This window comes from Galendromus occidentalis, unplaced genomic scaffold (genome assembly GCF_000255335.2).
Source record: "Galendromus occidentalis unplaced genomic scaffold, Mocc_1.1 scf7180000075612, whole genome shotgun sequence".
In the NCBI taxonomy this organism is placed as follows: Eukaryota; Metazoa; Arthropoda; class Arachnida; order Mesostigmata; family Phytoseiidae; genus Galendromus; species Galendromus occidentalis.
The window spans coordinates 1,620,661-1,637,360 of NW_003803602.1; the positions used below are offsets into that span (position 1 = coordinate 1,620,661).

The following is a 16,700-nucleotide window of genomic DNA, read 5'->3' on the forward strand; positions in this document are numbered from 1 at the left end:
GGATCTCTACGAATCTCGGGAAAGTGGTCCCCACTGTCCGCCTTGCTCGACAGACACTGCTCCGGATCGGATTGAAACGGAATGAGACCCGCCACCGGGCCACCCTTCTCCATTTATTCGGCCTTGAAGTTTCGTTTCCGCCTTCGTCTCGGCACGTTCCGATCTCTGAAATCATGTTCCGGTTTTCGTACACTCACTTTGGAGGAAGTCACCGCAAATTTCGAAAAACGATGATTACGTTTGTTCACGAGGAGGGCTCTCCGATTTCCGCAACGTATACAGAGCATTTCTCGAGCCCAGCCGCCGTATCACAGACCGACTTGTCATTTCACGGCTGAGGAGAATGACTTTCCCGATACTCCTCTCAATTCTTTGGATATGTGCTCTTGCTAGAGCCCAGGGTAGGTCATGCTGTGTGTCTTAGGAACTGGCCGGCGGAGAAAGAATCTGTGTTGACCGTTTGTTTTCGCATGTCGAAGACGGGGAGCGCCGGCCAAGCGGAAGCGTCTGTCTGCTCACTTCCCAGGATGTGGATGCGCGGAGCTACCTTCGAAAGGCCCGGATGATCGGTGAGTCGCGTTTTCTCACAGCAATGTCCGTTAAAGTTTCGAATGGCACCAAGGACTAGGAATTGGAACAAATGCAGAGCTCCTTCACCGGATTCTCGTGGCTGGGTGAACAAGGATTTCGCTCCAAAGGGAAAAAGGGGCATTTGTCGTAAAACGGAGGGGACGAGAAACACTTGTGAAGGATCGGAATAGGGAATACAAAGCGGTATAATCCTCCCAAGCTCCTCCCTTGTATCGCAGATGTTTGCAAGCATTCTCCAAATTCTCTCCGTTTTATTCCGGGGATCTGGAAACACAAAATCATTCGAGTAAAGATTCTTACATTCCGGGAAGGAGGCCGAGCCGCTCACAATAACGAGTTCCCATGGCAAGTCTCAATACGCCGCAATGGTAACCATATCTGCGGAGGGTCGCTGATCCACGAAGAATGGGTTCTCACGGCCGCTCACTGTCTCAAACAGAAGGATCCCGCCCGGTATCTCGTTGAAGTTGGATTCGTTTTCGAGGGCGACTCTCACAAACAAATCTCTGAGGTACCAACTTATTGAATTGTGATTCGTGATGTGTGCCGACCACGACGTGACGTTTCGATGTGGATTAAAGCGGCACTCCCAGTCCGCGCACAGTGATCCTCTCCCCGACCTCCAGACAGCATGGCTCGCCTCCACCGCTAAAGTCTCACCGCTACAGGTCGAAGAGCGCATCCCCGCCGCATCCTTCGGCAGAATGGGCTTCAGAGCCCATAAGGGTGATATTGGCCTGATTAAGCTGACAAGAGGATTCCGGCTCGACGACTCCGTCGCGACGATCTGTTTGCCCGACCCCTCTTACAGAATAAACGGCGGTAAGCACCAACTACCGTAAATATTCCAAGAGATGGGCAGTCTCTGATGTACGGGCAGTCTCTAATTTACGGGCAGACTCCAATGAGCGGGCACTTCTGAGGGTGTGAGTTCAGCTACCCTCGTCGCGGCTTGTTTGTGTAGATAAGTACTATACCCGCGCCTAGTAGGAACGATCGGACTCGTCTCTCTTTGTGGACGGGAGAAAAAGATGGGCAGTCTCTGCGTAAGAAACAAGCAGGTTCTTGGAAGTCGAAAAATATACGGGTATGCTCTTCAATTAGAATATGAAAGGTAATCGAGAAGTCAGATCTTCCACCTCGGAACAAAGCTCTCCGTCATTGACTATGACCTCGCTTCCCATGGCAGGTGGCGTCATTGTCTCAGGTTGGGGTGTCACGAGAGAGGGAGGAAAGAGAGCGTCGCCCGCACTCCGCGTCGTGACCGTTCCCTACGTGTCGAAAGGAGAATGTCTCAATGATTACTCGAGCTTCTGGAGTCACCTGATGGGCTCGAAATTCGACGCGGAAACGATGTTTTGTGCCGGTCTCCCCGAAGGTGGCAAGGATGCTTGTCAGGTGGGTGTGAGATTTCAGTGCCGACCAGGTTTATGAGATCTTATATGGAGTGCCTTGCCCGATCAGTGAGTGCAAGTATCGGTGACATTCTTCTTAAAGATTTCTATCGCGGATCGATTGCAGGGTGACTCGGGGGGACCAGCTGTTCAGTTCATCGATGGGATACCGACTCTGGTGGGGATTGTATCTTGGGGCGAAGGATGTGCTCGACCTGGGAAACCGGGAGTGTATACTGAAGCCGCCGTTTACGTCCCTTGGGTCATGGGAACGATCCGCAATTACTACTTTTCTCGGAATCAATTAGCGAATAGCATTAGACTCACCTGATGGAGAGAGAGCCTTCTGACGAATAAAGACAAGCTCAGAGTGTGTCTCGTGTGAACGGAAATCTGATTGATTGGGGTGTTCGACAGAATACCTCATTCTGGACGGGAGAGAATCATCGAGTGAAGGGACTTTTCAAGCCCGATTCCGACTATTTCCCCCTGAGGTTTTTAATCCGACCGCTCACATTTGATTCTCCCACCGACCATATCCTCCCTATCCAAGGCTCTGGAAGCACAAGGTATGATATCTCTTCTTCTTGGAATACTGCGATGCCCGCTCATTTGGAAAATATCAGAGGAGTTTAATTCCCTGGTCCACGATATACGCGGACTTCACGATGAGTCAATTTTGAGTCGCTATGCCAGCCGCTCTCTCGCAGATTCTCCGTCCGATGAGAGGCGAATGAGCTCTTTGAAGTTCTTCCCTTATCGAGATTGGATTTTCAGACGACGGCGCAACGATCAACGAAGATGTCATCTTCCGGCGTCGACTTCTTCTTCGTTCTGCATCGTGGATCGCCTGCGCCTTGATATGTATAGCTCCGGTACCTGGAGGGCAGGTTTTGCTAGGTGTCCGAGTTGTAGATGATCGCCTGCCGTAAGTTGGTCTTGTACAAGCGGAGGCAGTTCTTGAAGATAGCGGAACCGGAAGGACGGTTTGTTTGAAGGTTTCGGATCTGACCTGTACAACCCCGACATCCGGTCTAGGAGGCCCGAGGGGATATCATCGCCGATCGGCAGCTGGACGAGATGGCAAAGCGCTTGAGGTGACTGACTGCGAGCAGGACTCTTGCCTCGACTCCAGGGCAGCGGATGCCGTCGGCATGCAGAAAACTCGAGACGAAACCAATCTTTGCCTGGTCGTCGACGATCTCCCTCATGCTGATTTGAGCCTCCATCGCTGTGGACCACACGATGGCTTATCCATCTCAGGACAAGGGGCGGGCGGTTCCAGAAATCAGAAAGAAACGGGTCTGCGGTTCGGCCCCCCTGGAAACGGACGTCTCGGGCCCTGGAATGGTCCTCTTTTCACATATCAGACGCGGAAAATATCCATACTAGGGCGCGACACAAGATCTGAAGCTCGAAGAACGCCGCTATTGAAGTCGCACTATTGATTTGAACCCAAGTCTGAACGCACCTCCGGAGTGACGCGAGCACAATTCTCGAGAGATTGACACGCTTCTCTTCCAACTTCGCGACCGGGATAACGGCGACGGGTCGGCATTTCATGTGCTATCAGTGATTCTTTTCGGTGCCGACGTGCCGACCGCGAACGGGATTACATCCTGGGAGCCGGAAAAAAGGGCTCTCTTTGCTTCCCTATTGAAGTCGAGCCACCCATGATGGCCAGCGGAGCCCCGAGCTACTGGGAGCGTGTACGTCGCGTGCGGCACGGAATCCATCCGGCCCGGAGAGCCGAAGTGTTTTCGGATTTCTAGTCTGAAAAGAGTGAAGGTACCAGCGGTGATCGCCATTTCCTTGCATTCAATTATGCTTCTGAGTCATGACCAATTCTCCCAATGATCGCGTCACGTAAGAGTGGGGCATATTCGTATTCGTGAATACGAAGACATCTTACGTCACGTAAGAGTGGGGCATATTGGTATTCGTGAATACGAAGACAAATATTTACGATAGTTTTTGTGAATACGATTACGAATATATTCGTATTCATAAGATTTTTGTGAATACGCCCGTATTCATACCTATGAGACTACCACAATATAATGAGGCTACAAAGACTGAGGGGCTAATTGGCGCTCAGGGCTCACCTGAGAAGTGAGCAATCGGTTATAGTGTTATTCGTATTAATATTGGCGTATTCACAAATATTCTATGAATACAAATATGTTCATATCCGTATTCATAAGAAAAAATCGAATATATCCGCACGAATACGAATATGCGGCACTCTATGTGACTCACCTCACAGAGTGCTTCAATCGGGTACATTGCGCAGATACCAGGTATCCAGATATCCAGACATCAGCGAGGCCTCCGTGCTACCGGGGTATGCTCCACTCTTCCACTCCATATTTTATCTCTCCTTATCGAGCTTGATGAGACATTTCGCTCAAAGTTCGACAGCAAATCGTACAAGATCCGCATAATGATTATTATCGATCATGATGCAGGAGACTTTCAGAGAAATCACTCTGCGGGAAGTATGCAATCTGTAGATCAGGGGTTCCCGACCTTTTTTTCTCTCGGCACCCCCTCCGAATCATGAGACCGACTTCGGGACCCCGTGCGATGAAGTGTCGAAAGTTATACGACAAAATACATATTGGTATGCTTTACGGTTCTCCGCCGTATGTCACGATTCGCATTTATTCGAATTAAAGTTACGATCATGTATAAATGCGGATGTCAATGACTTTTCTGCTGCTGTTTCGAATCCACAATCTTGGTGATTCGAGGCTCCGTATTGCTCAAGGCTATCCGTAAGTCCGCATCCGCGTTCAAACGCGACCTGTTCTCGGGCGATTCCAAATCGTTGCCTTCAGATTTCTCTCCTCCGTGCTTGAGAAAAAGGGGTTCGAGCATCGAAGGCTTCAAACTCGTGTTCGCAAAAACGGTGCTGCAGAGAATGCATTGAGCCTTCGGTAACAAGTCTTTACCCATCACCAAAGTGGAACCAAATCGTACGTAGTCATCACTCCAATTCCTTTTCGTCGACATTGTCTCTTCTGTGTTCAGTTCACTCAAAGAGTTTCCAATTGCTCGGTGAGCTGGACAAGAAGCAACACCGGAGACCTTGGAACCACAAAGAGTGAATCGATGACCTTCATTGGATGAAGCAGCTCTGATAGCAGATCTCCAACTCGAGGATTTCTAATTTATTTGAACGGCTTCCTGGAACTGAGGAACCTTCTCGCGAGGGTTACGGTATTCTCCGAAGGTTTGAGACACTTGTGAACTCGTAAGGTCGCGGGATGCGAAGCGAATGACAGAATAGCTCGAAGGATTCCGAGGTTCGACTTCAAGCAGCTGGATTTTCCCTGGCATTGTTCCCGTCAACATCGTTTCAAGCGTCGGAATGAGGGAACGATATTCCGTCGCCTAAGGCTCCCATATCGGCGGCGAGGAGCGGATTCCTCATTGCGCGGTCCATATGCCTTTTCAGATCGCTCAGTTTTGGAGGCTTGACTGACCCAGACAACAAATCTCGCGGCATGACTGGCAAGGTCTCCTCCAAGAACTCCGAGAATACTTCCGAGAATACTTCCCTATGTAAAACCTCATAGGATAATCATCCGACGTTTCCGGGACCCCCTGAGACGGGTGTCGGGACCCCTAAGGGGTCCCGGGACCCCCGGTTGGGAAGCCCTGCTGTAGATGATTGCGAAGCACTCGATGTTTATTTTCCGGCGGACCCACTGACATCCGGAAACGCAAGCATCTCATCGAACGACAGCATTTATGAAACTCTGTCATGATTGGGGCCCGGAGTGAAGACACAGCCTCGTGCAGTAGATGCTAGACACCGACTGACGCCTGTGCGTCGTTTATTATGATCGTGATATGTCTGCTTGCCATTACTCTTGCCACTTCCACAACATCTCCCTTTTCTTATTAATTTAAGATCATTAGGATTCTTTCTTCCGAACGCTGTACAATGATTGATTCTCTCAAGATTGAATGCAGTCTTTGGAACCTGTCGCTTGGTATCTTTGCGGTTTCTGCAGGGCACTCCGATCACGGAGTTGTCGCCCTTTCCCCGCGTCGGATTCAGCCACCTCTGTGCCCTCATTCGCCGTTAGCTCTTCAGTCTCCGCGTGTCGCCGCTTGGGTTCCTGTTCGGCGGTCGTTGTTACTTCCGAGCTTCCCTCCGTGGAAGTCTCCTCGACTCGGGGATCATGCTGGTCGCTGTCCTGTTGGGCCTTGAAGGTTTCTCCCTCCGACCGAGAGTTGGGTGAATCCGTTCCTGGCTCTATCAAGTCCCAGAACGTCACAAGTGATTGACTGTTGTCTTTCTTCCTCTCTACCATTTCCGACTGAATCGGCGCATCTGTTTGTTGCTCCGTCTGAGATTCTTTAACTAAGTGTCGTCTGTTACGATAACAAGTTACGCCATTGTCCAGCTGGACCAAGTACCTTCGATGTGGAAGTGCCTTCAGAACCCGACCATGGGTCCACTCCGTCACTCCCAGCCTGGTTGGGCGAACGCGCACAGCCTCTCCGCATCGCAGCGGCATCAGCTCGTTCGCCCCCCTATCGTATGATCTCTTCATCCTTTCAAGGTGCTGGCGTCTTGCCCTGATCGCGTATCGGTGTGTTTTGATCTCCGGTTGCAACAAGCGCGGTCGGACCGGTAGATCTGTCTTGAACCTGCGTGAGTGAAACATTTGACTCGGTGTGGCTCCCCCTAGTTTCTCCTGCGGCGTGTCGTTGTATGCAATCACTCCCCGCTCCCATTCTTCTTTTGCCGCCCCGGCCCGACGGATGATGCGCTTTATGATGGCTACTGCAGCCTCTGCCTTTCCGTGACTCTGATGGTAGTGTGGTGACGACATGTCATGACGGAAGTTCCACTCTCGAACAAATTGTAGAAACTCCGTTGATCGGAACAACGGGTCCGCATCCGTCATCATAACTTCACAGAGTCCGAACATCATGAAGAGCTGCTTGATTCTGCGTACTATGCTCGTTGATGTGGGCCGGTCTGGCAATGGCATGGCGATTACCAGATTGGAGTAGTAATCGACCACTACGAGGATTTTCTGATTTTTTAATGCTGCGATGTCGAGCCCCACTTTTTGCCACGGTCTCGTAGGGATCTCGTGAGGGACCATGGGCTCCTTCTTGGGGGCGTTCGGATACGTTTGGCATCCAGGGCACTGTAGAATGTGTTGTTCGATGTCCTGCTTCATACGCGGCCAAAAGATGCACGATCTCGCTCTCTGCCACGTAGCTGCCGCCGACATATGCGCATAACATGATCTTCTGATGAACTCTTTCCTCAGATTCCGAGGCACCACAATCGTGTCTCCACATAGGACTAGGTCATCTTCGACTGTCAGGCGTGCCCTGTAGGCGTAGAGCTCAGCGACTGCTGGTTTTAACTTCCTTTTCGACTCTGGCCATCCCTGGCGCACGGTTTCTATGAGTTGTCTGTATTCTTCGCTCTCTCTCGCTTGTTCGCGAAGGAGCTCGACTGTGAGATCTCTCATCGGCAGAAGTCGCACGATCCTGATTTCCTCTTGGATCCGGGGACTTGCCTCCATTGGACATCGAGAAAGAGCATCGGCGAATTTCATTTCGCGACCGGGCCTATAAACAAGTTTCGCGTTGTATCGCTGAATATCCAGCAGCATTCGTTGGAGTCGAAGGGGAACGTCGTCCAGAGGTTTCTTCACAATGTTTATGAGCGGTCTGTGATCGGTATACACTGTTACCAACTTCGGATATATGAAGTATCGAAACCGATTAACGGCGTACTTGATGGCGAGAAGTTCCTTCTCTATCTGTGCATACCTGGTTTCTGTCGGGCTCATCGCTCTGCTGGCGAAGTACACGGGTCGGCCCTCCTGGATCAGGGCCGCCCCCAGCCCGTCCTTGCTGGCATCACACTCTATCTCTACTTCTTTTTCCACATCAAAGAACGCCAGGATTGGGCTCCGGCTAACCATCGTCGTCGCCCTTTCGAAAGCGTCCTTCTGTGGAGCTCCCCATTCCCATTCTCGCCCCGATCTGCACAGTTCCCGCAGCGGGCCAAGCACTTGTGCTAGATCAGGTAAGAATCTTGATATGTGAGCCAGCATCCCGAGGAAACTCTTGAGGCCTACCACGTCTCTCGGTGCTCTCATGTGTGCTAGTCGCTTCTGCTTCTCCGGGTCGATTTGAAGACCGCGTTCCGTGAGGATGAACCCGAAGAATTTTGTGTCCGGAGTTTTCAGCGTTGTCTTCTCTTTGTTTAGCTTGATGCCCTTTTCTTGGCAGCGTCGGAGGAATCGGCTCAAGTTTCTGTCATGGTCTCGTTCGGCCTCTTCTAGCGTCTCTCCGCGTCCGCATACCAGGACGTCGTCCGCCAGGGCGTGGGTGCCCTCCAAGCCCTCCAGCAGGTGTACCAGGTTCTTGTAAAATATTTCCGGCGCGACACTTAGCCCGAATGGCATCCTGAGGAAACGAAAACGGCCAAACGGCGTCTGGAAGGTGGTTAGTTGGCTGCTCTCTTTGTCCATTTTGCAATGCCAGAACCCATCGGACAAATCAAACTTTGAAAACAGCTTCACCTTGCTCAGGTTCGGAAGGATTTCGTCAAACGCCGGCGTATGGAACACCTCCCTTATTAGAACTTCGTTCAGTTTTCTCGGGTCGAGGCATATCCGGAGATCGCCATTTTTTTTCACCTGTAACGAGAGGCGATTCACCCATTGCGTAGGATGATCGACTCTTTCAATGACCTCACGTTTGATCAGCTGCTCCAGCTTCTGTTTCAGCTGGCTTCGCAGATGGGGTGGCACCGAGCACGAAACGTTGCACGATGGCACGGCGTGCGGCTTGACCGCTAGCCTGACCTCGCCCGGGAACATTCCCAGCTCCCCGTCGAACACTCCCGGATATAGTCGCACGAGTTGCCTGATCTTCTTTTCGCTGTCGCTCTCTTTTCCGGCTCCGCTCATGTGCTCTGTCACGGAATCTATCTGGCTGTAATCAACGCTCAAGATGCCCAATTTTTCCGACGTGAATCGCCCCAAGATCGGCTGGAGTTCCTCCCGAACTACTACGAACTCCACCTCGTGTTTCTTGCCGGTCTTCAGCTGTGTCAGCGTTATCTTCGTCTTCCCCAGCGAGCGTAACGTCTTTTTGTCGTAGACTCGCAGTGTTGGTCTGATCGTTGTATTGAGTCGAGCTTGCGGGACTTGCGATATCGGTACGACGTTGCAACTCGCTCCACTGTCGATCTGGAATCGGGTCACTCTTCCGTTATTTTCCCGGACCGCACATTTCATGTAGATCATTCGGCTCCGTTCGGAGCGCACCGCATATATGAGTTGCAGCTCTTCGTCTGTCGACTCCGCATTCGCCTGATCATCGTCAATCGTCTCCACTCTCTGTTGGCGTTTTGAGCACACCGCCGCAAAGTGGTTGAACTTCCCGCAGACCGCACACTGCTTCCCTCTGGCTGGGCAATTCGCGTCCCCCGGACGATGACCCTTCGCGCAGTGCCGACACCGGATTTGGGGGCCATACCCCTGGCTCGCCTGATTGCGACTCTGCCAGCTGTTATTGTTTTGATATCTCTTCGGGCCGCCGCGTCCGTTAAATCGTGGACGTCTCTCCGTTAACACAAATGTGTCTGCTTCGGGGGCGGCGGAACCGTCCTCCTCGATCGTCCGCTCTGTTCTCGGCGCTCCCGCCATTTGGAAGCTCCTCAATTGGGTAGCCGAATTCTCCATCGCGAGACAAATATCTATGGTTTCCTGGAGCGTCAACTGTTTCTGCTTGAGTAGCTCCCGCCTGGTTAAGCTGCAGGCGACTCCAGCCACGATCTTGTCTCTCAGCATCCTATCCTCCTCTTTGAACTTGCAGGGCTGCGCTTTTTTTCTCAGGTCAATCAGCCATTCATCGATTGTTTCCGACTGCAACTGGGCTCTCGTCCAGAACACATGAGCTAGGTAATGCTCAGACTCTCCCGCGTTGAATTTTTTCTCAAGCGTTTCGAGTGCTTCCTTAAGCGTTCTTGGCGGCGTTTCCCTGAACGAGTTGTTGTATTCGTCCAGCACAATCCTTCCTCCGAGAACCTTCAATAGAGCCAATTTCACCGATTCTTCCTTGTTTGATTTTTCTGTTGCTATCAAGTAGGTTTCGAAGAGGTCCTTGAATCTTCGCCACTCCTCCGCCGATTTGTTCTTAACGGCGATGTCTTTGATGATATCGAGCTTTTCCATCCTAAGTTTCGAGGGGTCCAACTTTTCGTGTCAAGTTCGCGTGGGCACTTGTTGAGTATTCTGGAGTCTACCGCTGCCACCATGTCATGATTGGGGCCCGGAGTGAAGACACAGCCTCGTGCAGTAGATGCTAGACACCGACTGACGCCTGTGCGTCGTTTATTATGATCGTGATATGTCTGCTTGCCATTACTCTTGCCACTTCCACAACAAACTCTCAGGCGGAGTCGTCTAGTATTCCTTCTTGTTCTCAGGACCGGCTATTCGAGGGGTTTACTCGAGCAATCATGGACAATGATCGAGAGTCAGGGAAAATTGAACGATCTTCTCCATCTTCGATGACAACCACCTCTCATTCCAAATATAAGCACTCAACGATGAGCAAAATGTGTGAGCGCGAAGCATATGATGGATTCGGTGAACAGATAATGCCTATGGGAGCACATGAGAGAAAACTTCAGGGATGTTCGCTGAAGTGTTCTGCATAATATTGCGGGAAGCTTGCGAGTCTTCCTTCCGTCGCAGCCTGAGCTCTCCCGGGAATCCCGATTGGGAGAAGATCACCAGAGAAACTTTCCGATATGAGGTATGATGATGTCATTCACGTACGCTGTGAAGTACTCCCCAAAAACTCGTTTGACTTCTGCATCGATTTCCTCTTGCGATGGTAGCCAGGGTTGCCATCTCCAAGGAATATCTTCACAAGTCGCGGCCGGCAACGGCTGTAACTGTATTGAGGGGCGGACGGAATAACGGTCAACAGACGATTCTTTTGCGCTTGCGTCGTGAAAAGTCGCCGAGCAGTAGCGAGCTCACAGAAGCCCAACATCTCAAATATCCACCCTGATTCGGGCATGTGAAGGAATCGAAATGAAGCACTCGGAGGAAACTTACTTGCACGCTTGCTAACGTCAAGTTACCTTCGGATGTCTCTGGCAGAGTCACATTCACTTGGAGTTTGACCGGAGCGTCGAACCGGCAGTCGATCTCATCGTACCGAAGGAAGGTCTTGTACCCGCCGTGGAAAAATGTGTTCTCCAGAAGAACTGTACATTCGGCCATCGGCTTATTGCCTGAGAAGCGTGAGACTCTTTGCTATACGAATTGAACAATTGTTCCTGTCTGGAGAGATTCCAACCGCAACTAACCCCATCTCACCTCCGACAGATAATACAGTTGAATTTTGCTGCAGTACCAAAGCAGCGTCCTTATCCATATGAAGCCGCATGTTGTAAACGCTCATGGTGCTCCATAATACGTCTGTGTAATTATCATTCCAGTACACGCCTCGGCTATCGTGATATTCTCTCTCAATTCTAGAGAAGCATTCCCCGATCTTTATGAGCGCTTCTTCTTCCGATACAGGCTGTGGTGGTTCTGAGATGGAAAACTTCTTCATCTCTCGAGTCGAGCTTCCATGAGTAATCTCCAATGTTCATGAAGCATACATTTCATCGCTGAAGCCATCATCATCACCTTCATCAATGTTCTCATCCTCGATCTCGACCTCTTTCTCTGCAAAATCGAACTTCAATACCCGATCACAATCTTGAGGGGCCGAAATCTCATTGGCGTACCTTCGAAGAGAGAGCAAGAACCAGTCCGTCCGTACCCGCTGTCGAAGTCCGCGGAGAGCGTCTGCTTGTGCTCATCGTCGATGTGGATGGATAGATTTCAGATTCCTGCTTCCCTTCCTTGTATTTCTTCATGATGTAAATCGCCGAAAAAGCAACCACCAAAACAAGGGCGATTCCGGAGACGTAATTTACGCGTGCCTTTTTTTTTTTTACTCTTCTGGGTCTGGGTGGATCATCGTACGCACTGGTGGCTCCAAAATAGTTCGACTATGAAAGGACATAATCGGGAATGATGTTGTATTAGCTACAGCTAAATGCAGCGCAATCGAAGATTGTCCCCTTACTGCGGCGGCTGAATAGTTCTGGCTCGTCAGACGCGAATGAGGTTGTTCCCGTAAACTCAACTCCCTCACTTTGAGTGGTGTACTCTTCGAGTTCGGAAACCGTTGGTAGGAAGTCCATCTAACGTCGTTGTTCCGGGATCAAGAGCGAGGGATTACGCTTCCCGCTTAGCAGGTGTCCGTCGCAGTCCGGTCTCCATGGCTCAATATTCCATTCCGAACTCTTCGTGGAGGGAATAGGGCCATAATCCCCGCGTCAAGATCCAAGAACACGACAGAGCTTGCATGTCAGAATTTCCAGAGCTCCTGTGATCAATCGTGAAACCTAACTCAAGAGATGGTATCCCCAATGTTCCCATCATGGTGAGGATACCCCTCACGGTCGCCTTCAGAATTGAAAGCTGTGAGAGTTTCTGTAATGGCACTAAGGAATTTCCCGAGCAAGAGATCTGAACTCGTGTGATAGCTCCGGTCGCGCGGCTCGAGGACGCATTGGCGTAGCTCGGAAGATTCCTGCTCATAAGTTTAGATGGAAGGGAGGAAAGAGTACGCAGTTTTGGGGGATTACTTGTCTCGCGGGATGGAAAAAGTAAGCGAAGAATAAGACTAACGCCTTAGCGATCGGGAATGAGGCTCGATTTTGAGGCGGTTTAAAGATTGGGAAGTTCAGGAGAGAGGGCGCGGGGGGGGGCATCCTCGTCTCCCACCCTTGGCGCCACCCACCCCAGGGACGTCACCAAGCGAGGACCCCCGATTACAGAGTCCCTGCGGCCCATACTTCATAGCAAGATTTCGTCGTGGCCTCTTCCTAAGGTGGACTCATTGTAGCAAGCCTTCTGAAGCAGATCAGGGTAATTCAGCGAGATGCGTCGTGATTCATCGCCAGCTAGTCCACTCTTAATGCGGTATGGATCCAGGAGGATCCACGTGTAGGTGGTCTGCCACAGAGTCCTATGAGAATTTCCGAGGTCGTATTCTCGAGTTCAAAAACTCCCAATGTCCGAATATCCAGCTCGGAGGAAAACGGGAATAATGACAAGCCCGTGTGGAGCGGAAAGCGGGGAATATCCCCACGGAGCAGGAAGGGACCTCAACATTCGCATGATCTTGCGCGAAGAGTCCGGCGCTCTCTGCTCCGAAATACCAATGGGCATTCCCAACGAAATTAGATCACGAGAAGCTTTTTATTAGTGGAAAAACGATTTCATGCACGTAAGCTGTCATATAAAGCCCGAAAACTCTTTTGACTTCCGATTCTACATAGGCTCTTGATGGTAGCCATGGCTGCCATCTCCAAGGAATACCCCCACACGTCGCTTCCGGCAGTGGCAGTAGCTGCAAGCGATTGAAATGCGCACGGTCATTAGATGTGAAGTGATCACCGTTCGCATACGGCATGGAGAGTCAGAGGTGCGGGCGCGAGCTCTGAAGATGGGCCCGATGTTTCACAGGTTCGGGGCGGAACCAATTCGACGGTGTCGGATATTGAGAACGCATAGCGAACTTGGAAGAGACGGAAGAGCTCACTTGTAAACTATAAATGACCAGCTTTCCCATCGTACCCCGTGGGAACATCAAAGTCGCTTGGATTCGCACTGGAGGTTCGTACCAGCAATCGATCTCATCATACATCACCCATGTTTTGTATCCGCCATGGAAGAATGCGTTTTCAAGGAGAAGAATGCATTCAGCTATCGGCATGTTCTCTGTGGAATGAAGAAAGGAGCGAGTGAGATCTTCCTCCTCAGTGATACCACAGACACGCTTGGAGAGACCTGCGTTGAGCTATCCACGTCTCACCATCGACGAACAACTTAGTTGAATTCGGTTGCAGTACCAGAGCAGCGTCCCTGTCCATCAGCAGACGCATGTTGTACACTTTCACCGACTTCCACAATATGTCTCGGTACTTAGCGTTCCAATACACGTCGCGACTTTCGAAATACTGTTTCTCCACTCTGGAGAAAGTATCTTTAATCATCTCTAGCAATTGTTCTTCCAATTCAGTCTGAATTGAGTCTGCAATGGGAGATTTTATCACTCCAGTCGAGATTTGAACAGAGATCAGGGACATTTCGAATTCAAATACCCTATATCGATGACGTCATCACCTGGTTCATCGTTGTTCTCATCCTCGATCTCGACCTCACCCTCTGTAAGATGAAGGTTTTCGACCTGATGACGATCTCCGGGAGTGAAGATCCCATGATCGGATTGTACGTTCGAACTCCGAATTGATAAAAGGAATTCGTCAGCGGGAAAGCGAGCGGTTCATACCCGTAGAAGTTCGCGCAGGACGTCTGCGCGTCGAAGATCTGATCGTGATGGATGTGCTTTTAAGGGGGAGAGTGGGGGAGGTTCTGGTGGTGGTGGTGGTAGTGGTGGTGGTGGCTTCTGTGGATGTGTCCAGGATGAAGTGGGTCGCCGAAAAAACAACCACCAATAGTGCCGCGATTGTGAAGATGCAAATTCCGATTGTGTTCTTATCGTCACTCTCGGACTCGGGAGGATCATCGACCGCTCCTGTGGGCCGCCCGAGGGTCGTGGCTTCGAAATCAACTCACAGTGAGACGGTATATTCGAGATACGATATTTTCGTGGCGTCTCCGCTACAGCGCAGTCAAAGTCTGTGGTCCTTACTGCGGTAGCTGAAGAGTCCGGGCTCGTCGGAGGCATCGGAGGTTGTTGCTGTAAACTCAACCTCCCCAGGCTGAGAGGTGTAGTCTTCGAATCTGGAACCTGTTGAAAGCATGTCCCTCAAACGTCGTTGTTCCGCAGGGATGCGTCCGAGTCCGAAATCAGGAGCGAAAACTTTCAGGTCTAGTCGCAGGTTCTCCCAGAACCTACGTTCTACTCCAGGCTGGAGGATCCCGGTGACCCCACAAACATACAGCCCAAGGACCCGGACGGTAATGAGAAATGGGGATGGAGTACGACTCGACTCCGGGATTCCCTGAGTCCCTCCGGCTCATAATCTCCCTGATGATGGAGACGGATGGAGAAGGAGAGAATTTCTCCCGATCGATCTCGGGGCGGACCCGTATAGCTCAAACTCCAGGTTCGACGTCCACCACCACGATTGACTTCAAATCAATGCTGCTCCGTGAAACTGAGCGCACACAGGTCTGAACTTCTGAGGAAAGTTCGATTTTGAGTTCCAGGTCCTGCTACCACCCGACAGGTCAATCGGAGGCAACCCGGGACTCCTTTGACTCGCTCTGGGGATGCACTTGAAGAATTCGAGGTTCTCTGCCTCATTCGAAAAAGTACTCCGCACTCCAGATCCGATTGACGAATCACTACTGCGGACATAGGGGGCCGTCAGAAATTAGATCTTCGAGGATTTCCGAGGAGCTCCGACCTTACTTCGACGACAACCGTGTGAAGAGTAAACTCAAATCTCTACGGATTTTCGCATGGGTGTCCGATAAGAGCGCTCAATCGGTATTTTTGAGGGGCGTCCCCAAGACAATAGACGATGCAAGAGCTTGCGGAAAAACGGAGGCGTTCGTCCGACGTGCTCCAAGCCTCGCCTAATGAGAGGGAGCGAAGGCGAGCGGCAGCGTCAATCCGAGCGAGACAAGGAACGGACGGTGAACCGACTCTTCGTCTATCGTCTATCAATGGAAAGAGCTTGGAATATTATGGTTCGCGTGAATCGAGAAGGATTAGAGCTACGTATAGGTGCTACTAGCGTGGGGCAAGCGACGCGGGGATTTCGCTTCTCTCAGTCAGTGTGATCATCATCTCGACACACCCGTGTCCATGCTTCTCCCCGGATATACCTCTGTTATGAATCTAAGCATCCAATCCTCGACGCTTACTTTTGATCTTGACCGCAGAGTCTTCACTCGTCCATCCATCCTGCCTCTCAGAGGGTTATTTGAAGGCTGGACCGTCGGCTCAATTCTTCCCAAGTGCTCCTATCGATATTTATCCATTAGGTCGTCGATACTCGCGTCAAGGTTTCGCCGTGGAGTCTCCAAGGTACACAATCCAATCGGAACCAGTTCCGCAAGCGAATCGGCTTAAAGACGATACAATTCACATGGCAGACTCAAGGGCAAGATCAGCGGGGACTGTCATGTACTAAGAGCGATAACATCGAGCCAAACGGAGGCCGATGGCATGGAACGACCGACGTCGGGAACGCTCAGACTCCAGCGGAGGCAAGGCTGGCGGCTATTAAGAGTGATCATAAACACTCGAGAGAACAGCAGCATCGATTGAATGTCTCGTTCAAACGGTTCTTGATCTCGCATCATCGACGCGATACAACGAGACGAAAGGGACACCGGCGTCATGCGGACTCATCTGCGGTGTAGCCTCCACAGCTACACGGATTCTTCTTCAACCACTCGGTTTGCCCACTGCCACGACTCGACGGCCGGCGCGGCGGTCCTTGTAAGACCATGCGGACGGCGTCCTTTCCCGCTGTTCCTCTCCGACGGCGGTCTCTCGTTGCCAGCGCAAAACATGATCGAGCTCTTCTTCCGAAGAGAGACGACTCGATGCTGCTCTTAACTGAATGCCATCCCAATTGAGTGACAAGCGGATTCTGTCAATCAA

At 51.1% G+C, this 16,700-nt stretch overlaps 2 protein-coding genes across 2 annotated transcripts; one reads left to right on the top strand and one right to left on the bottom strand.

The window, feature by feature from the left end:
- Positions 1–328: 328 nt before the first annotated feature.
- LOC100908056 (trypsin-1-like) lies at positions 329–2,316 on the top strand. The gene is made up of 6 exons (XM_018640101.1): positions 329–401; positions 480–569; positions 903–1,102; positions 1,218–1,413; positions 1,781–1,989; positions 2,113–2,316. The coding sequence occupies exons 1-6, from the start codon at positions 344–346 to the stop codon at positions 2,314–2,316; spliced, it is 957 nt and encodes a 318-aa protein (XP_018495617.1). The 5' UTR covers positions 329–343.
- A 3,634-nt stretch (positions 2,317–5,950) lies between these two features.
- On the bottom strand, positions 5,951–10,213 carry LOC108864446 (uncharacterized protein K02A2.6-like). The gene has a single exon (XM_018640105.1). The coding sequence runs from the start codon at positions 10,211–10,213 to the stop codon at positions 5,951–5,953; it is 4,263 nt and encodes a 1,420-aa protein (XP_018495621.1).
- Between the last annotated feature and the right edge of the window lie 6,487 nt (positions 10,214–16,700).